Source organism: Camelus bactrianus, chromosome 14 (genome assembly GCF_048773025.1).
Source record: "Camelus bactrianus isolate YW-2024 breed Bactrian camel chromosome 14, ASM4877302v1, whole genome shotgun sequence".
NCBI lineage: Eukaryota > Metazoa > Chordata > Mammalia > Artiodactyla > Camelidae > Camelus > Camelus bactrianus.
The window spans coordinates 61,412,080-61,434,245 of NC_133552.1; the positions used below are offsets into that span (position 1 = coordinate 61,412,080).

Here is a 22,166-nt window from a genome sequence, read left to right on the forward strand (position 1 = left end):
CAAACTCATACCGTGGGCAAGAGAGAGGCCGACAAGAGTCTCTAAGGAGGGCCAGTGGTTCTCAAGTCTGAGCGGGCAGTGGGACCACCCCAGGGGCTTGGTAAGACCCAGAGCGCCGGCCCAGCAGGTCTGGGGCGCAGCCTGAGAATGTGCATTTCTAACAAGTCTCCAGGTGGTGCTGACACTGCTGGTGTGGGGACCACACTTTGAGAACCACTGCCCTAGGGGCCTGGTAATAATGAGATGTATATCCCTGCTGATATGAGTTGTGCCAGCCCACTCAGAAAACTTCAGAGGCCACAGTCAGTTTTCATTTAAATGATTGCTTTAGTTTTAAATGATTTACACATGTGTTGATTCATGGACCACCCCCCACCCCCTGCAACACACAGTAACCCCATGTGGTAGATATTATAGTCTCTGTTTTTACAGACAAGGACAATGAGGCTCAGGCGTGGACATGAATCTTCAGCAGGACGCTTCCCCTGCTGACCTCCTGAGCTCAGGAGTCCATACTCAGAGCCTGGGGCATCCCCGGCTGGTTCAGCCTCAGAACTCAGGTTTTCCTGTTTGTAAATCACACCCATCGTCACCTAGCCTGGAGAGAGAGCCATTCCCCTCCTCCTGCAGCTGCGTGCAGGAAACCAGAGGGCCCTCGGCTCTGTGCTCTCGCCCACCCATTGTTGCTGCTTCCTGCTGGAGCTCCTGATCTCGTCCTCTTTCCTGGTGCTGTTTTGTTCCCAGATGCCCTCCAGATGCGACTTCCTCCTTCCTACTTCCACGTGCTCAGCACAAACCAGCCCCAAGCAGCTTTGGATCCGAGGAGCCTGGCGTGCAAGGCAGACAGGTAGGTGATGAGAACCGCCTGTGAGGACGGTCAAGAAGACTGTATAACGTCCGGAGTTAGGTCAGCAGCCCTGGCCCCTCCCCAGGAGGAGGCCTCTGGTGGTGAGGGCAGCGCTGGTCCTCGAGCCCCTGCACACTGTGGACTGGCCAGGTCCCTTCCCACCACCCCTGTGTGCTCTGATAAGGGCTGGGTTAGTGCGGGCAGGGTAGGGGTGCGAGCTTTCCACCCGGCCCAGTGTGGACACAGACTGCGGGCTCCCATGAGAGTGGCCGGGGAAGGGTGCAGGGAAGGGTTTCAGCACACTTAACACACGTCATACGGCCACGCGTCCTCCCTGCACCACTCAGACTCTTCCTAGAAACTAAATACCCAGTCCCTCACTCCCACTCCCCGACAGAAGACGCGGCCAGAACAATAGCTTGGAGAGCATCCTCCCTGCATTTTTTTTTACTTTCTTAGGAAAGCCTTGGCATTTTTGTAAATGTTAACTCTCAACTTTTAGAAAGTTTGTTTTGGGGGAGGGGTACTTTTACTCTTTGCAACAATTTGCCTCCCCAAATTGGAAACCTTGTCTAAATGGTGGGTCTAGGACTCAGCCAACGATTCTTTTGGTCTTGTCTGCATTTGCTGTGAAAATACTCTTTTTCCGGGAAGAAATGGAAGACCGGAGGCCAAGGATGCAGTGGTGTTTACTAGGATACATTAAAGGTGGATTCACCTTGAAGCCAACGCAAACCTTAGGGCTCCTCACTCACCATCCAAGACCCCACACCTAATTTTGCATCTATTGTTTTGTATTCTTTTTCCTAAAGAAACCACTCCCCAAACTGTATTAACTTTAGGCCCCCAACCGAGACTCAGTCTTAAAGCGCATGATCCGTCAGACCTCATTCTCCTCTAAGGGTGCAGAGCCTCCAGTCTGGTTGATACTTTGTGTTTCTGAGGAAGCTCTTCCCGGGCAGGAAGAGGAGGAGGATGCTGACGCTTTGCGTTTCAAAACGCCGAGGAGCCAATTTCTGTAACGTGTAGACGCAAAGAAGTAGATGATGGGGTCAATGCTGCAGTTCATGTTCATGAGGCACACGGTGAGCTGAAGGGACAGTTTGAAAGCCCTCTGCTCGGGGCAGGTTGGCGGGCGGAGCATCCGTCTCACCATGAACTGGATGACGTTGAGGTGGTAGGGGATGAAACACGCAACCACAGCCACCAGCACCACCAGGATGAGCAGGCAGGCCCTGCGGTGGTGCCCCTTCCCGCTCGTCAGAGGGTTGTCTCGGGCTTCCCTGCACAACTTCAGGGTGATCTTCACGTAGCAGAAGAGAATGATGCCCACCGGCCCGCAGAAGCTCAGGGCAGAGATCAGCAGGATCATGACGGGCAGCCTGAGCACCGGCTCCACACTGTCGTACTCCATGCAGGTCAGCCTGCCGGCCACCAGCTTGGTCAAAGGGATCAAGAGCAGGGGCACCGTCTGCAGAGATGCCAGGGCCCAGACAGCCACACAGACCAGCCTGGCCCTCCCGGCCTCGCGGAGCTGGGGCCACTGGTGGGTGCGGACCACAGCCAGGTAACGGTCTACGCTCACGCACGTCATCAGGTAGATGCCCGAGTGGGTGTTCACGTAGAACATGAATGCCATCAGCCTGCAGAGCCCTTCACCGAAAGGCCAGTTGAAGTCCAGTGTGTAATAGGTGATCTTTCCGGGCAGGACCAGGGTGAAGAGGAGGTCGGACGCTGCCAAGTGGACCAGGTAGACACCTGTTGAGTTGATCTTCTTGCCCTTTTGATAGACAAGGAAAAGGGCAAGGATGTTTCCCAGAGCGCTGAAGACCAACAGGGCCATGTAGAACAGAGAGAGCGTCACGCTGGCCGCCCGGGGTAGGTGGTGAGGAAGGCAGGAGTTGGCATGGTGGATGAGCCTGTTTGGACCAGCCGTGCTGGAAGCCATGTCATAGAGGTCCTTGGGGAGACAAAAAAATTAAGATGTAATATTGCATCTGTGGGGTTACACCTCTATATAGTAATAATAATTTGCTGAAGCAACATGCACATGAGAAACATTTCTTTTTAAGGAAACTTTATCTTGAAGTGTGACATACTGTTCCAGTTACTGTTGCTGTGTAACAAATTACACCTCCCCCCTTAGCAGCTGAAAATATACTTTATTATGTTTACAGTCAGATTTTGAACGGAACACAGTGGGAATGGCTTTTCTCTGTTCTCCAATGTTGGGAGCCTCAGCCGGGAAGAATCAACAGTTGCGGGTTACTCAGTGGCAGAGGCTGGGACCATCTGGAGGTGACTTCAGTCAGACGAGTTGTGGTTTGTGGTTTTTGGCTGGAGCCTCCACTGAGGCTGTCAACTAAGGCACCTGCATGGGGTTGCTCATGAGATGGGGGCTTCCTCACAATATGGCGGCCTGAACGTAACTCTGTTCTTACACAGCAGCTTGAGGCTCTAAAAGAAAGTGTCCCAGAAATTAGGTAGAGGCTCTTAGTTTTTTATTCTCTATATTCTGATGCTGTGACATCTTGGGGCCTGGCTGACCCTGGAGGGACTGCCCCTACTTGGGTTAGCCAGTTACTTGAGTGCACTTTTCAAACGCAAACCAACCATTCCAGAGTCGCATCCCAACCACTCCTACCTACCTGCCCGAGCCACCCTGGGGCCGGGTACCAGGGGCAGCCCCTGTGTCCCAGAGCTCCCGGAGGAGGTTCAAACTGGCCAGTCCTAAGCCTGCTTACCCTGTCTTGCCTGTTCCTTCTCATAGAAACCACAGTAAGGCTCTTGCCCACATTTTGCTTCTCTCCTTCTGTCTCCTGACTGACCCCACGACTGCCCCCTGTGACCCCTGTGATGTGGTGTTGCCCCTCTTCTTTGGGTCTGTAAGTAATAAGGTCTCTTTTTCAATGACAATTGTCTCCTGACCTGTTGGCCTTACTGAACCCCTAGTTTCCTATTAATGCTATATTTGAAAACACTCCATCACCTTTTCCAACCTGGCCTCAGAAATGTGGCATCATCACTTTCACAGTCCGTTACAAGTGAGTCACAAGCTCACCCAGAATCGAGAGGAGGGGACACAGCCCCCACCTCTCAATTGGAGGAACATCAAAGAATTTGCAGCCTTTTAAAATTCTTAACACATACGTGCAAAAATGCACACAAATCATAAAAGGGCAGCTTGACAATTTTCAAAAAGTGAACACATCTGTGTGATTAGCACCCAGATTAGGAAACACCTCACTAACTCCCCAAGAAATTCTCCTTTGCCCACCCCAACCTCTACCTCTACGCCAGGGTAATCAATCTCCAACTTCTAAAATCACGAGTCAGTATGCCTGCTTCTGAAACAAAGTCAATGAAATCGAGCACTATGTGTGTATGTACCCTTACGTGCACAGCTTCATTGAGTCAGCATTAGTCTGTGAGATTCACTCGTGCTGTGGGGTGTAGTTGTGGTTTGTTCCTTCTCGTTGCTGTGGGATAGTTCCTTGTATGAATGCATCACCATCTATATCCATCCTACTGTTGATGAATGTTTCCGTTATATCAAATTCAGCTCTGCACATTCTTCCACGTGTCTTTGGTGGCTCATAAGTATACATTTGGCCGAGGATCTAGCCAGGAGTGAGGCTGGCAAGTCACAGGTTCTGCACACTCTGTTTTAGTAGTCCTGAAAAACAGTTTGCCAAAGTAGCCACTCTTCATACTCCAAGAGTGTACGGGAGTCCCCAGGGCGCCTTGTCCTCGCGGACACTGGGCATGGTCAGTCTTTTTCGGGTGAACTGTTTTGTTGGGTGTGCAGGGTATCTTCTTGTGGTTTCAGTTGGTATTTGGCTAATGACTACTGACGTCAAGCACCTTCTCACAGGTTTATTGATCATTTATATATCTTCTTTATGGTATATAAAGATTTTGTCCCTTTTTCTACTGGGTTGTCTGTCAAAAATGTCTATGTTTTCCTCTTTCCAGCCCATTTTCCCAGTCTGCTAAACTAGCCCTGCCTTTGCTCTACACACCTCCATTTCTACCATCTGCATTCTGATCATCCTTTGACCTTCAGTTTCCACACAAAGAGACAAGAGAGCTGGGGTGGGCCTACTCAAGGCTCTTTGTGCAGCAGGTGAGGCCTGAGTGGCTGTCCACGTGGTGCACATGTGAACACTGAGGTGTACATCCGGTGTGTGGTTTATCCAAGGGCCACAGTAGCTCACAGACGCAGGACCTGAGATCCAGGTGGCGAACTTCTGTAGTCAGGTGCTGGCCTGAAGGGCACCAGCTCCATGAGCCCCATGGCCTCACTTGAGTCAGGACACAGCTGTCCTCTCCTTTGCCAGTTTGGAACTGGCTGGCAGGGAGCCTGCTGTCGTTGTGCCTCATTTCAGCCTAGGCGTAATCATGAAATTTCCAGGAGCTGCGCCAGCTGCTGGTTATATTCAGGAGATGAGAAAGAACCAAATCTTTACCATCTGAAGGCTTCCTTCCGACTGAATAGATAAGCTGTGCAAGTGAAAACTGCTAAATGGAGGTGTTACTAGTACTGTTTATACATTTCTTTCTTCTAAGCTTGACTGGTAAAGCACCAGTAAGTAATAAACATGTTAAAACGCATGCAATCCCCCTTCTGCTGTTTTCTTTTTTATTATTCTTTCTATTAAATTGGGCTTATGCAAGCAGACTGTTTTTCTGGCACCCCAAGCCCTTAGGTACATAAAAAGCCCGTGCCCCTTGAATTGCACTGGAGAAGCCGCCCTTGCCAGGGCCTGAGGACAGAAATGGAAAAGCAGGTCTCACCTGTCCCCACCGCCAGTCCCTGAGCTGCTTCCAGGAAAGGAAGGTGGGGGGACAGCTAATGAAAACTGGGCAGGAAGGGGCTCTTTGCCCAGCTCAGGGGTTAGGGAGGGGCTGACTCTGCAGAGGAAGGAGCGGCTCCCTTCACACCCCGACCCCACCCTGGGGCTTTGACCATGGTCCTCCATGCAGCCCTAGACTCTGAGTCTCTGAGCCCCGAGATGTGAATCTGCTCAGAGACTTTGTAGAAACAGCCCCCAGTCGGTCTCCTGCCTGCTCTGAACAACCTGGTCCTCAGGCTGCACTGAGGTGGGGCCGTGGGGAGGGGCTTCTGTGCCCCCGAGTAGGAGGCAGAGGGCGTCTCAAGCAGCCGGTTTAGGTCAGGATGGTCCCAGCCACAGGTCAACTCAGCTGCTAGAATCACTTTTCCAGTCACAGGGCAGTGATTTGACATCTGTTGGAACATTGTGTGCCCCTTTCCCTGTCGGCTCAGGAGTCACTGGGCACAGGGAAGGGACTGGTTTCTAAAGAGACCCTCCCCCTGGCAAGCATCCCCTCTTCTGACTTTTCTGGGCCTCCTCCCCAGGACTCACCACACACAAACCCACAGTGCAGGGCACCAGGCACAACCAGAGGCCCTGCCAACCACCACCTCCTTCCCAGAACCTCCAGCCTCTGCAGCATCCACCCCCCCCAACCCCGTGCTCATGCGGTGCCTGACAACACTGGTACCTTCTCCCCGTGACCCACACTCCTTGGCTCTGCCCTGCCACTTCGGTAATGCTGGGCCCCACAGATCTCTTCTAGTCTTCTTCCTTTTTGGGTATTGTGCACAAAACAAGTGTTCTGGATGCAACTAGGAGCCCCGTCATCCCCCCTCCCCGGGGCACTCACAAAGAGGTTACACCTACACCCCAAGGAGTGGAGGGTGGGAGCTGTCACAGCTGTGAGTCTAGGAGCTGCTCTGGGGGCCCTCACGCTTCGGACCTGATGGCCTGTCCCCCCAGCGCATCCTTGGCTTATTAATGTGGATGCAGCCCTTCCCCACCACGGGCACTAACTGCCCAGCTCCTGACCGGTCAGCTGGCCTGTGCGCTGTGGGCTCTGCCCACACCTGCCCGAAGGTGTGCTCCTCCGCCCTTTCTGCACCCATCACCCTGCCCCCCACCCCCCACAGTTTCTCCCCCACGAGCACAAAGTATCCCATTTCTCCAACCCATTCCACTCTGCTCTTGGGAAATGACCCTCCATTTGTCTTGTAGGGGAACAGAATTTGCCACTCCAAAATATGCCTGTTTGGCCTAAGGATTGCTTTAAGCTGTTTATTTTTAAGAAACTGCAGGCACAGGAGAAGCTCTGAAAACCAAGTCAAAGTTACTCTTCGTAACGGACATTTATGTTTGGAAGGATATCTCCCCCTACCAGGAAGAGGGGCATGACTCAGTCTCTAGAAACTCTAGTCAATGCAGAAGGCACCGACTGAAGTCTGCATAATTACCCTTGTTTACTGTGCTTTTCCTGATCACCTCCCATAACTGGCTCCCCCACCCCCAACATCTTCTGTGGTCTTTAGCTGAAGAAAATATCTTTAAGGTGGTGGTTTTGGTCATTTGAGCAAGTTACTCAGTTTTCCTGGCTCTCTCCCATGGACACGTGTTTTTAAGCTTTTGTCTGTTTTTCTCCTGTGAATCTGTCTCTTGCTGCTGTAACAAGTGGGCCAGCCAAAGAAGCCAGAGGGAAGAAGGGACATTTTCCCTCCCCTGAAGTCTTTTATGTCCTAATAGGAAGTTACCGATGCATTTCCAGCTCACAAGAGTATTTGCCTTTTGAGACTCACCCAGCTGTGATTGTGGAGGGCAAGGTGTGGTCCTGTTAGGGGGCTACCAGTTAGTGCAGCCATGTAGGGGAGAATGAATGATCACCAGGGCTTCCAGAGGGCTCCAAAGATTATGTACGCCACGAGGTCTGAACCAGTGAAGGCAGCCAGGGCCCATCAGGCAGTTTTGCTCAGTGATGTGACGCTGACCTTTGGTCCTTCTGGCCCGACCTGTCCTTCTGCCCTGTCAGGACGGGCAGAGGTCCCGGCTGGTGGGCTGAGGTCAGGTAAGGATGCTCTGCCCTCTGCCAACAGAAGCAGAAAGAGAGGATGTGCAAAGAGCAGTACAATCTGAGTCTTTCTCCCCGAGCCCCGCTAGGCACACCCTTCTCCTGCCTGAAAAGACTCACCTCTGGGCCACTTACCTCACCCACCAAGGGTGATGCACTGGGAGCCCAGCAGAGCCTCGTCCGGCGACCGCAGCCTCCTCAGGTGGCCCTGGAGCATGGAAGGTGCCCCCAGCACCCTCCCCTCTGCAGAAGTTGAATCAGTTCACCACACTAGACTTCACACTCTTCTTCCCTTCACCCAGCCCTGCTGGAAAAAAAAAAAAAGAAAAAAAGAAAAAAAACACCAAGGTATCAGCCAAGGTGATCTTCCTGCCACAGGACGAGCTCACTGAGCCACAGGCCTGCCCGCCCCGGCTTGTCCCCCCATCCCCCAAGGAGGAAAGTCGCTTTAGGAGCCAGTTTCCCTTCTGTTCCATTTCTGTGCCCCCCACAGGCTGGGATTTAGACCATGTGACTCTCAAGCCACCAGGGTCAGGAACTTCAAAAGCAGTTGGCATCTCCCCCCAACGGGGGGCAATGAGCGAAATAAACAAGAAGTGGCTTCTGGGGACCTGACGTGCTCAGGCTGGGCAGGAAAGTGAGGAGAGACTTGGCTGGCTCGGGACTTCTTGGGTGTCATCCAGGCAAGGTGCTTTAATGGAGCTTGAAAACCCATCTTCAGCCCTGATGGGCTGTGCTCCCAGGAGCTGCACTTGGCAGGGACTGGACGGGCGGGGTGACAAATGAAACCAGGGTGTCCCCCAGCCGGCCCTTCTGCTCATGTGCCGGAGACGCTTCCCCTACCACATGGCTGGCCGACATGAGGCATCAAGCCCATCCTGGGATTACCGCGCCTCAGTCCTAAATTGTCCCAGGGCGGGGAGTGTGTGCTTCCTTGCGAGGGCTCTCTGAACACTGAGAGAAGGCACTTCAGTCAGCTGCCTGCTCTCCAGCCTGGCCGGAGACATTGGTCCCGGGAGCTGTGTGTCCTTGACGTGGCATCCCACGTGCCGCAGTTTTCCCCAGTCTAGAATGTGGGTCAACACACTCCCCCAACTGGCCTCCCACTGACGATGCCGTGGAACCCGATTATTCCCTTGTGGAGATCGGGCCCTAAAAGATGTCCACCAACACTCCAGATCTGTTGGAGAGAAGTTTGGTAAAGAAGCCGTGTCTTAGCTGAAAATTTTAGCATAAACTCCCCTCCCACAGCCCCGAAGGAAGAACTAGTGTGGCTTCCAGAGATGCCTGACTTACACACAGATCAAAAAGCCTGGGAGAATCTTCCTTGATGTCCTCCAGACATTTAGGATTCTCCCATTAAAAGGAGAGACCTAGAAGGCCTCAGAGGGCAAGAAGTTGTAGACCACCACGCACCGTTCCCTCAGGATTCACTCACAGGTGTGTACTGAGTGCCAGCTTCAAGCCAAAAATACATCCGTGTGTGTGCAGGGGACGAAAAACTCTTTTCCTCTGCCCTCCTGGGGTTAGTGGCTGGGGCTCTGCCAATTAAACTGACAAAAGACAGATTAACAGGAGAAGAGGCTCATGCATCTTGTTTGATGTTAAAATTTTTACTTTGACGTGGCCCCAGGAGACTTCATGGAAAAGAAGTGAAGAACCAAAGTGGATAGGCCTGCGTTTATTCAGCTTTTTAACAAAGCGGTCAGTAGTGAAGACTGACAAGGCAGGGGAAAAGGCAGGGGGTGGAGCATCCAGGGAGGAGGTAAGAGGGAACCAAACGGAAGACGAGGGCTGTTTAGTAAGGTTTGTTATGCACATTCCTCTGTTGGCTCTGGGCTGAGTCTAGAGTCCTCTCAGATGAATGCGTTGCTGTGTTCCTCGTATGGAGGGTGAAATGCCCTTACAAATGGAAATTTATGTCCGGCTTTTAGCCAGAGAGAGGACAGAGATATTTTTTTTTCTTCTGTTTCTGTTATTTTTTAAAATAGTTAATTAAAATGTTGTGTTAGTTTCTGATGTACAGCATAGTGAGTCAGTGACATATATGTATATTCTTTTTCATATTCTTCATTATTATAGATTATTATGAGATATTGAATGTAGTTCCCTGTGCTAAACAGTAGGACCTTGTTGTTTATCTATTTTATATATAGTAGTTAGTATCTGCAAATCCTAAACTCCTAATTAATCCCTCCCTACCCTGCTTTCTCCCTGGTAACCATAAGTTTGTTTTCTATGTCTGTGAGTCTGTTTCTATTTTATAAAAAAGTTCATTTGTGCCATTCTTTGAGATTCCACATATAAGTGATACCATAGAATATTTGTCTTTCTCTGTCTGACTTCACTTGGTATGTTAATCTCTAGGTCCATCTATGTTGCTGTGAATGGCATTATTTCATTCTTTTGTGTGGCTGAGTAGTATTCCATTGTGTATATATACAACATCTTTATCCATTCATCTGTCAGTGGGCATTTAGGTTGCTTCCCTGTCTTGGCTATTGTAAATAGTGCTGCTGTGAACATTGGGGTGCATATATCTTTCTGAATTTGAGTTCCCTCAGGATATATGCCTAGAAGTAGGATTGCTGGATCATATGGTGAGTCTATTTTTAGTTTTTTGAGGAATCTCCATACTGTTTTCCATAATGGCTGCACCAAATTACATTCCCACCAACAGTGTAGGAAGGTTCCCTTTTCTCCACACCCTCTCCAGCATTTATTAGTTTGTTTTTGGACTTTTTAATGATGGTCATTCTAACCAGGGTGAGATGATACTTCATTGTAGTTTTGATTTGCATTTCTCTGATAATTATGTTTCTACTATTTTTCTTAATTGCCTTCAGCTCAAAATAATCCTTATTCCAGACTGGCACATGTAGGTGGCATATTCTAGTCCGCTTCATGTGTATATGCGACTGGGAGCTACCGGTGGGCCCTCCTTGTGTTCATAAAAACACATTGGTGAATCCCTTAGCACGTGCTTGGCCTGAAATCTGGCTGATCCCTTGTGAAGTTATCATCTCTCCTGCCTATTTCTGATCTTGTCCAAGTGTGAGTAGCAACTCCCACTGGCCACCAGCCTGTGCTTATCACCTGTACTGTGCACTGGACTTCACATTGTCTGGGGCTGCTCTCCAATGGTTTCTTGAGCAAGAGTGTTTCAGTTCAACCAGTTGATGAGTTCCTCAGGGGTAGGAACCGCAGCACCTCTGTTATCTAAACGGGATGCCAGAGTGGAAGGTGTGGGAGGGAGACACCACCTGGTCCGGGGAGACCAGAATTCAGGGGGCCTGTGAACCTGGAGGAGAAAACAATTACCTCTTTATTTTCACTAAGCTGTAACTGCAACGTGGCTTTGCAGCAATGGACATGGGCAGCCAGCCTCAGTGGGATGAAATGAACCTGTGACTCTGTCACTGACAGGAATCATGGCTCCCTGCACAGCCCACGACAGGTGACTCAAGTACCTTGAAATATAACGGAAGCCCCTCACTGCTTTGAAATTACAGTTGATATTAGTTAATAAGGAACATCATATTAAAAATCTAGTTTTTAACATTTGGTAACTGTTTTTTAACATGAGTTGTTTTTTGTTGTCTTATATATTTTACTTCATGCCTCTTATTTTTCCTTAATTGAAGTATACTCGATTTACCATGCTGTGTTAGTTTCTGATGTACAGCATAATGATTCAGTTATACATGTATTGCGGAAAAATGTGTTACAACAACTTGGATCTGGGCGAGAGGCCAAGCAGCACTCAGAGAGTTGGAGAACTCAGGTTTATTACACCAGTGGGCCCAGAAAACTTAACACTTCAAGCTCTGGACCCTGTCTGTAGGTTTACACAGGCCTTTTATAGGCTGTCAGTTTTACATTTTGCAACATCATATGCAAATAAAGTACAACAGAAGTTGACCAACCAGGAACAAGCTTTGTAGAAATAGACCAATCAGGAGTGAGCTCCATGCAAATGAAATACTACAAATGGACCAATCAGAAGTTAGGGAAGTGGACCAATCAGAAGTGAGAGTAATAACTAATCAGGAGTGAAGGAAATAACCAATCAGAAGTGAGCTCAGGGAACCAATAGAATTCTAGGTGTAAATTAGCCACTTTAGAGGCAAAAAGTGAGATAGAGCCTCTAGGCCAGGGAACTGGACGGTGCTAAGAGGAGGGCAGCGGCCCTGCCCAGGGATCCTGCCAGTCTTTTTATGGGGCTTCCCGCCTTACATGTACATATATATTCCTTTTCATATTCTTTTTCCATGCAGGTTATTACAAGACATTGAGTATAGTGCCCTGTGCTACACAATAGTCCCTTGTTGTTTACCTATTTTGTATGTAATTGAATCTGCAAACCCAAGCTCCCAAGTACTACATGCATCTTAAACCACTGCTCTGAGGAGGGTCCTTAGGTTTCACCTGAGGGGTCCATGGCACAAGAAAAGGCGGAGAATCCTTGATCCGGTCTAACATTCTTGTCTTCCAAGTGGGGAAACTGGGGCATGAGATTGTTTTTTTCCCCAAAGCCTCCTGGATATATCCATCAAGACAGAACCAGAACCCTTGGCTCCTGGTTCCTTTTCGGGGCTCTCCTCACAATGCAGGGCCCTTTAATCCCTACACCCACCTCCTATCAGCACCAAACACATGATGACTCAGCAAATATTGTTCCCCAAAGGCTGGGATTTGGACCAGTGGTGCGACTCCCTGGCCCACTGACTGTCCTGATTCCTCAAGGCTGCGTGACAGCTTCCTTCCTTGTACTTTACTTGGCATCTTCCACTCGGCCCTGAATACAGCAGGGAAGTTGCTGCTCATCAGGCCCAGGAAATCGTGATAATGGCAGCCTTAATGGAGGGCCTACTCTGCGTCAGACACTCTTAGTTGTATTTATTTATGCCTCACTTCATCCATAAAGAGGCGTTATTATCCCCATCTTACAGATGAGGAAAATGAGGCTTAGAGAAGTTAAATGATTTGTCTAACACCACACAGCCAATCGCATCAAAGATCCAGGCGCTTCTGAACGGTTCAGTTACAAGGAAGTTGCAGCTGGGGCTGGAAGTTAGGGCAGGGGGCTGGAAGTTAGGGCAGTGGCCAGGGCAGAGTGTCACTCAGATCTGAAGGACACGAAGACTCAGTGCTGCTATTCCTGGGGTGGGTGGCGCCACTGCAGCTGTGGCTGGTGATATCTGAGCTTTGGCGACCACCCTGGGTGTTACCCTTAAAGCAGCTTCACAGGGCACTGATTTCTGGTGTGATCTGTGCCTGCCCAAGGAAAGCAGAGGCGTCCCCCCTATCTCATCTCTGCGGTTTGCTCGTCTGTGTTCTGTGAGCATCGTTAGCCCCCAGTGTAAGCAGAGAAGCACCGTGTGGTTTAGTTCCAGGTACAACCACCGTCTGGGGTGGGGCAGGGGAGCTGGGGGGGGGGGTCTGTAGAGTTATGCCTTTTATCTTTTTTTTTTTTTCCTAATGATGGAGGAGGAAAAGGATTGGGAGTGGATAAAGATGTATTTGTTTCAAACCCCTTTAATCATTGATAGACTTCTAGACACTTGAATAACATTTACTCCCTCATCCACAGTGAATGTCTACATTATGCTGAATTTCAGAACCATCTAGGGATACAAAAGTGACCAAACCCTTCCTCCTGGTGAAGTGGACAGATAAGCAGGCAGGTGAGGCCTCTGTGGAGAGACAGACACAGCAGAGAGAGTGAATTCAGGGACCACCGTGGAGATGCTCATCCCGGTTCTGAGTAGTCAGGGAGGTTTCTTGCAGATGAACAGTGAGGATGTAAGGAGGAAAGAAACTTCCCTCTTCCCTTCTGGGTTACTCTGACTGGTCTAAGAATTACACTGACATGAGACATTAACAGGAGAAAACCCCATTTTAATTCTTACACGCAGGAGCCCCACATACATGAGAGGTTCAGAGACAGAAAGGTAAAATGGGGTCTGTAATCCATCCTGAGTTAAGGAACAGGGTAGGGGCCTGGGACTTCCAAGGACAGGAGGAGCGCTCACCGGATGATAAGGAGAAAAGCAGATGTTGGGTAATTAGGTGTGTTTTCCCTGATGTACAGATGGGGCCACTTTGGTAAAATTGATCTCTGATAATATCTCTTTTCTGGAAAAAATCCCCAATTTCAACTCATTGAGGTGGTTAAGGGAGGACAGGAGTTTCTCTTGAACCCACAGGGTCTCAGTTGCCTTTAGCTCAAAATAATCCTCATGCATAAGTGGCCCATCTTGGGAGGCCTGTTCTGAACGCTGACAAGGATGAGAAACAATTTGCCAAATACTTTCTGCCACTGAAGCAAAGGGAAAGCAAGAGCGGGGAGCTGTGTCTTTTTGTGTCACTTTCACTCATATTTCACTGACCCACACCAGCCACGTGGCCACACCTCACTTCGGGGGGGGGGGAGGTAGGATCCTGCCACGTGCTGGGGGAGAAACGCCGGGGGAACCAAAGACTATGGCACCACCAAGTAGGCTGTCTCTCCAACCCAGGACTCGTGCCCACTCCCTGGGACTCTGGTATCAGGCCAACATGTTCAAGCCCTCAGATCTACTCCACCTCCTGGGTCAGCCCATCTCCAAGAAGCACACCCCAAGGCCATCCCGCACGCCTCCCTTGCTCTCCCTCAACCTGCCATCCACCGTGCCATCTTCTCCACAATCTACTTGGGGCTACTGCTGTGGTCCAGGTTTCGCCATCTCTCTCCAGGAAGACAGCCACAGCTTTCTCAATTCCCAGTCCAGGCTCTCAGTCTCAACCCTCCAACACACATTATATTCCCCGTCCCACTGTAAGACTGAGTTTGCTAAAATGCAGTGGCCCTGCTTTTTCTTGGGACACAATCCTAATTACATGACCCGGCGTTTGCTGCTCTCTCTGCCTGGAATGCATTTCTCCCTCCCACAAGTCCTGGTCAAATCTGCTCAACACTTCCTCGCTTAAGACAGCTGTGGCACCATCTCCTCCAGGCAGCCTACCCTGACTGCCTCCACCCACCACCTAATGTATATGCTCCTCTTCTGACCTCCCATCGCACCTTACACGTCTCTATATCCGTGTACACTGTCTGATAATGACAACCTTCGGTGGGATTGTGGGCCATTGGGGGAAGTGACGAGCCCTCATGCATAGTCTCTCTAGGGCCTGATGTGGAAGAGGTGCTTGGTAAATGATTACTGAACACAGGACCGGGGTGAGGTACTGCTATTCCAAATCCATCTTTCTCAGCTCCAGTTGGCTCGTCTTCCTGCCTCCACTGAAGCCTTCTTCTTACAAGGATTCATTGAGCATCAACTTTGTACCCCGTGCTAGCCACGGAAGCAGGGATACCTCATAGTCCATGACACATCCACGCCCACAGGAGCTTTTAGTCTGAGCGGGAAGTGGAGGTACCTCCGGGTCACTGAAAGCCACGTGGTGCTGGACACGGGATGACAGCTGGGGGTGAGGAGCCGCCCCCCTCTGTCTTCCCGGACCTCGTAGAGTCCCCAGACAGGAACTCAACAGTCTCCAGCCCAGTCCTCCCACTTTGCAGGTGAAGAAGTTGGGCCGGCGGGCGAGGTGATGGGAATCGTCCGCAGTCACACAGGTGACCACAGAAGACACTGAAGCCTGGACCAGCCTTTGGCCTCCCAAGCAAATGCTCTTCAAGAAGGAAAAGGCGGGGTGCCTCTCACTCCCCAAAACACACACCAAGAATGCAAGCCAGCCCGCAGTTAACTGGAAACAACTGTATTTTCTCCTCCCTGCGCTCTTCCTTCAGGAGGAAACTGCAGTTCAATTGATTTATTTCTTCTTTTCTCTCTTTCAGTCAGTGTTGTTATTTAAGCGCATTTCATGCTCAAGGTGCTGTGCTGGGTGCTGCTGGTGATCCATGAAAAAACCTGCCTTGCTTCAGGCTGTGGGAACGAGGCCTCTGTGGCTGCACATTAACCAAGAATGCAAGGGAAATGCCAAATGGGTGGACCAGGCGAGGAAGACAGCTTGCAAAAATTTCACAAGAAAATGCCCCCAGGAGAGATTTAGTCAGAAAAGCAACTGCTGGGGAGATCCCTGGGCTCCACTCAACCCTCAGCCCTGATCAACTCCCACCTGCAACCCTTCTTTGTAGGTCAACTTCACTGATGAGCCTGTAGCTGAAAAAGCGCAGAATCAACAAAATTAGATGACACTGTCATCGCTGTGTGAGTCTTTCTCCTAGACCCACACTCTGCCAGCAGGATGGGACGCTGTCCTTCCCGGGGCCCTGCACGGCACCTCCCACGGTCACCACGAATCAACGTGTGCGCATGTGTGTGTACGGGATGAATGTGTGCCTTCTTCTTTCTAAAGTTTGCTTGTTGCAGAAGTTGACCCCCAAAGGAGTATCTCCTCAACGTTTCATTGTTCTTTTAGGAAGCTTTTGCTGAAATATAACATATGTCATATATGTTATGTATACCTATAACAAAAAAGGGCACAAGTCATAAACTCGATCAATTTTCATTAAGGGAGGAAGAAAACTTTCGTCTACCCTTCTAGGTTCTTCTGGCTGGTCTAAGAATTAAATTGACATGAGAAGGGGTCAAGGGATAGCTCAGTGGTAGAGAGCTTGCCTAGAATGCACGAGGTCCTGGGTTTCAATCCCCAGTACCTCCATTAAACAAACAAACAAACAAACCTAATTCCCTCATCCCCAAAACAAAAATTGACAGGAGGAAATCAAATTTAGTTCCATATTTATGGGACCTCCCCCAAAATGAGAAGTTCAGAGACAGAAAGGTAAAATGAGGTCGCTATTCCGTCCTGAGCTGAGGGATGGGATAAGGGCCTTGGGCCTCCAAGGACAGGAGGGTCACTCACAGGACAATAAGGAGAAGAGCAGATGTTGGGCAATTAGATGTGTTTTCCCTGACATACAGTTGGGGCCACTTAGGTAAAATTTCTTTCTGATAACAAATCTTTTTCTAGGAAAAATCCCCAATTTAAATTCTTCTGGGGAGTTAGGGGAGGGGCAGTAATTTCTCCACAACCCGCAGGGTACTGATTGCCTTTAGCTCAAAATAATCCTCATTGCAAAAGTGACACATGGGGCAGGGGGCTCATTTTGAACCTCTATAAAACACACCTGTGTACTAGCACTTAAATTTAAAAAAAGAACATTCTGTGCACCCCAGAAGCCTCTTCCAGTCACTACCTCTCAAGGTGACTTTGCCCTAGATTATTTTTGCCTGGTTTTGAAGTTGATGTAAGTGGAATCACCTGGTATATGTTCTTCCAGCTCTGGCTTCTTTTGCTCAACATTGTTTTGGTGCAACTCACCCATATTACTAGTTGTAGTTTATTCACTCCATTGCTGCCTCTGTTCCTTTGTTTGGATGTATCAGTACTTATTTTCATGTTTCCTGCTGAGTTGTATCCAGCTGAGGCTGTTACAGATAGCACTGCTACAAACATTCCCGAGCACGTCTTCTGGTGAATATGCACTCGCTGGGGCGGAATTGCCAGACCACAGAGTACCCTTGGGTTCAGTTTTGGTTGGTTACCATACTTAGTTGATATTTAGAAGAGAAAAAGAGAGCAAGGGAGAAAACATTTTTAATTATCTAAAAAATTTTTAATTAATCAACATTTTAGCAAAGAGGCACTTTTTCTCTGTGATTGCACAATTAGATTTTAAAAATAATAATTGGAGGAGAACTTAGATATTGTATAATCTAGTATTTTTCAACTGTTGTAAAAATCACAATGGGTTTTTAAATGTTTTTATTGTGGTAAAATACATATAACAAAATTTACTATTTTAATCATTATAGCAGATTTTGACATTATTTTAGTGGGTCATGATCAGAATTTTTTAAAAAATGGAACAAAATACAAAAGAATGCATCACATGAAACATAAATACTATTTCATGTCACTTTTGTCATGGGCGTGTGTGTGCTCTGGATCAAAAAAGTTTGTAAAACACAGGTTTAGTCCAACTTTTTAAATTTATAGAGTGGAAAGTATGCTCCGAGACGTAAGTGATGTTTCTAAACACAGCTTGAACTAGACCATGACATCCTGGCTTCCAGTTCAGCACATTTTCCAACTTCCATCTCACTGTCTGAGATCGCTGCCGCTGATCTTGTCAGAATCACTGGCTCGACGCGGCCCAACGTTTGTGGCCCCACACTTCACTGTGAGAAAGGACCTGAAGTCCTTTGCCCCTTGAGTTGGTCCCCAGAGGGCTGCCGGAGCCAGGACCCAGCAACCTGCACCTTCTGAACCATTAAAACTCAGGGCACCCATTTGACCCTGTCTACTTTAGGGTCAACCAGGAATAGTACAAACCTAGAAACTTAAAAAGAAGAGTGGGGAAAAGACCTGTGGTTTGACATTTTTCAGAATTTTTTTTTCTCTTTTTTGTGTGTTTCAAGGACACTTTTCAAGTGCAGAGATCTGGAGAGGAAGCGCTATAAATAGAAGGGGCCGGCTGAGGGGGGAGGGGAGGGTGGGCTGGGAGGAGGAAGTGAGCTCCGAACACCTGCTTGTCTCCACATCTAGGGCCCTGGTGGGGCTTTTCAGAGGTCCCTTCCCCCAGCCTCTTCTCAGCCCATCAACACCAGGGCCCAAGTCCCCATGTTCCAGCTCCAGCCAGGACAGCCCCTGGGAGGAAAGGGATCTACCCCATCTTGGACCTAAATTCCCGAGGCCATCCAGCTCAAAAGGCCTCCCACAACATTCACCCCTGACCTGCCAGCGGTGTCATAACATCAATTAGGTGTGTCCTACCCTCGTCACAACTCAGCAACGCCTTCTCGGCCCACAGCCCGTAGGCTGCAATTCATCGTTTGACCAGGTAAATGCAGAGGAGGGAAGAGGAATGTGAGCAGGTGTCTTGAGACTGTATTTGCACATCTTCTGTTTTTACTGGGGTTGTATGATTCCTTAGTGGCTGACTTTGGTGGGAAGAGGCAGAGATGGTTTAGGGAGGGGCCAGATTCCTCCTCTGCCCGCTGCCCACTCACTGACCACCTTTCACTCCACCCAGATGCACCTCCATCAGCGGGGCCCTCAGCCTTCAAGCCCCCACCTCAATATCTCCTTGGTTGGCCGAGTGCTTATCAAGGACACTCTGAATTAGGACCCCTTGTTGCCCGATGGGCCTTTCCTTCCAGTACCTTATGTGTGAGTCAGCTTTTGATTTGTGTGATTATTAGGCTAGTCTGTCTCCCCCAATAAACTGTGAACTCTGAAGACAGGTCCAAGTTGGTTTTGCTCAGTGCTGTATGCCCACCTCCTAGTCAGTGTCTGCACAGGTCATGGTGCCCAGTACATCACACATGGGAAGAGGGAGTGGGGAGGGAGGGGAGGATGGAGGAGAGATGGGAGGGGAGGATGGAGGAGAGATGAGAGGGTGCAGGGGAGAAGGGAGAGGATGCATGGGAGTGCGGAAGGGAGGGGACCAGCTATCAGCAAGGACTGAGTGGCTCTCTCCCTCTGTCACTCCATGACAATGGGTTTACAGTTTCCCTTGTTCCAGCCAGTCAGCACGTGAGCCACTGAATGGTGTGCCCTCAGATTCCCGCCGCCCTCAGAGAACAAGACGTAGAGGCTTCTCAGGTGCACCTCTCTCTCTGCCAGAGGCCAATTGGGCAGCCATGCTGACCTGTGGCGGGGGATGCAGAGCCCGCAGCCCTCAGGGGGAGTCCTGTCCAAGGCTAGAGGTTAAAAGGGGCCTCTGCCAAGGTGGCTGGGTGCAGAGGGAGACCACAGGGCTCAGTGTAAAAAGGTGGGTGGGTCCAATTGACCTAGGGCTTTGGTTTGGCTGAGTTGGGTGTGTGATTTGGGAGCCAAGGCTGAGCTGTTTGAGATCATACACTGCACCCTTCACCCAAGCAGTGGTCATAACTGTTGGAAAGAGGGCTGAACTCTAGCCAGCCTGGTGCACTTTATGGAAGTCTAATTTATATACCATGTAAGTGTTATTCAATGACTCTTAGTAAACTTAGAGTTGTGCAGTCATCCCCACAATCAAACATTCCCATCACCCCTATAAAAAATTAATGAACAGAAACTTCAGTGAACTGGCAGAGGGAGCTCTCACACCCTGTGACCACAGCAGAGCCCAACAGGAAGAGGAAAGACTCCTTTCCTGGCAAGGTTTCAGCCAGTGAAAAGCGCCATGGGCTCTTTGTTTACTACAGCCCTCCAACTTCCTTTCCTCCTCTATAAAAGGGTTCTCCTCCCTTTGCTGTGTGGGGACTTGCACGTGGCTCACCATGATTACAGACACTGAAATGTAATTCTCTTCTGATCCTAAATAAGCCCATCTTTGCTGGAGAAATAGCTGCAGTTTATTGGTTTCAGGTCAACACCCCAAAAAGTTCCCTTGGGTCCATTTGCAGTCATGCCCCCAGTTCCACCCCAGACCCAGCCAACTTCTAATCTGCTCTCTCTGCATATAGATTTATCCTGTTCTGGACGTTTCATGTCAATGGAATCATCCAATAAATGGCCTTTGGCATCTGGCTGCTTCCACTGAACATAATGACTTTGAGGTCCATGTTGTGGCCGTCATATATCAGCAGTTTGTCTCTTTTTATTGTGAATAGAGTATTCCTGGGCCTTGGTTCCTCATTAGTGGAGAGGAAAGATATTTTCAGTCATACAGAAACCATGCCTTCCTGCAACAACCCAACTGAAAGGGAGGTTGGCCCTGGGGAGGCTTCTGTGCCTGGGAGACAGAGAGGATGTCCCATCACAGTGACAGAGACATGGAAAGAATCACTAGGTGAAAAAAGTTAAAAAACGAAACAAAACAAAACATCTCAATGGGATAGAGTGATGAGCAGAAACCAGTCAGGTCAAATGTCAAAAAAACCTCTCTTTTGGTTTCAAATATCTCTTGCATAGGTGGGAAGTGCCAGGCTGAATAACACTGTGGGGGCTGTAATGGGAGAACAGAAGGGCCCCGAATTCAGAGAGATGGACTCCCTCAGCATGACCTCCAAGGCCAGGGCCACCCCCGGACCAAAGCAATGGGAATCCCCTGGTGCAGATTAGGATCAGGAGCTTGTCAGTCCTCCCACGTGATTCCAATGTACAGCCAAAGTCAAAGCCAAGGATGACTGTGCTAAAGGTTATGGGGCACCCAGAGACACCGACCCGACTGCTGTGCCAGAAGGGAAGGTCTCGTACCCGCCTGTCCAGGGGTGGAATCCTGGTCCTCCCCCAACAGCCCCCCGCAGGCCTCCCCTTCTGGAAGGCCGCCAGGAGGTGTAGCTCTTATCCTCACCTCCTCCACCGATGCCTTAATGCTGACTCCACCGAAACGGCCCGGTGGACAGATGGACAAGTCCAGCTTGTCACAGGACTGAGAAGACTGACTCTTCCTATTGTATTAAAGGGGAAAAAAAAAATCACAAGTACTACCTGAATACGTTCTCATAGAAAATTCATAAAAGAAAAGTCCCCCAGGACGAATCACAACAACACTCTGATATGGATACTTCTAGACACATTTCCATGCGTCAGTCTCTCTAGATAAATATGCAACGACATAGTTGTAATTTTGTCTGTAAACAAATGAGATTATGCTTGAGATGTTGGGAAAACTTGCTTCTCAAGATAGCGCCAAGACCATCGCATGTCAGAGCTCACAGCTCCGACTCCTCTCTAACACAGCTGAACATGTGTCGTGCTCAACATTGCTCGCTTTGGCAAATGTCATTGCTGTGAGCCTCCTCGTCCATATGCCCATGCATGTGTCCACTTTTTCTGTAGAATCTGGTAGATTATTAGAAGTGGAGTGTCCGGGAGTTCTGGACTCTGCATTCAGCTTTGCTTCATTTATTGATTTGCCTGTTCTGCAGCCTGTGGTGCTATGGTGAGTGTAACAGGCTGGTCGGTGGTTTCATTCTTGGTTACATTACAGATTCTGTTACTCTTGTGATCATAGTCTTGTGATTCAGAAAACCATCTTTTTTCTTATTGTAGAAAAATACATATAGCATAAAAATTGACCATTTTGACCATTTTTAAGTGAAGAGTTCTGTGGTGTTAAATGCATTCACATTGTTGTTCAACTGTTATCACCATCCATCTCGAGGACTTTCTCATCTTCCCAGAGAGACGGTCTGTCCCCTTTAACAATAATTCCCCAGTCCCTTACTTCCAGCCCTCAGCAACCACTCTTGTACTTTTTGTCTTTATGAATTTGACTGCTCTAGGGACCTCATACAATGTTTGTCCTTTTGTGTCTGGCTTCTTTCACATAACTAATGTCTTCAGGGTTCACCCATGTTGTAGCTGGTGTCAGAATTTCCTTTCTTTCTAAGGCTGAATAGTAGTCCATTGTACATATATGTCACATTTTGTTTACACACTCATCTGTCAATGGACACTTGGGTTGCTTTGACCTTTT

General features: G+C 49.1%; 1 protein-coding gene across 1 annotated transcript; it reads right to left on the minus strand.

Annotated features, from left to right (window-relative positions):
• Window positions 1-336: 336 nt before the first annotated feature.
• Window positions 337-8,304, minus strand: LOC105072659 (G-protein coupled receptor 183-like). Its single transcript, XM_074378644.1, has 3 exons — window positions 7,883-8,304; window positions 7,479-7,762; window positions 337-2,807 (listed from the first exon to the last, which is right to left on the minus strand). Exons 2-3 carry the CDS (start codon window positions 7,539-7,541, stop codon window positions 1,728-1,730), a joined length of 1,143 nt encoding a protein of 380 aa, XP_074234745.1. The 5' UTR covers window positions 7,542-7,762; window positions 7,883-8,304; the 3' UTR covers window positions 337-1,727.
• Between the last annotated feature and the right edge of the window lie 13,862 nt (window positions 8,305-22,166).

Bases quoted from the DNA above. Each gene is read 5' to 3' on its own strand.
- LOC105072659 (XM_074378644.1), bottom strand. From the start codon at position 7,541: ATGGCTGCACTAACTGGTAGCCCCCTAACAGGACCACACCTTGCCCTC. The intron at 2,808-7,478 runs GTGAGTCTCAAA...TGTCTCCCCAAG, and splicing joins CCCTCCACAATCACAGCTGG to GACCTCTATGACATGGCTTC.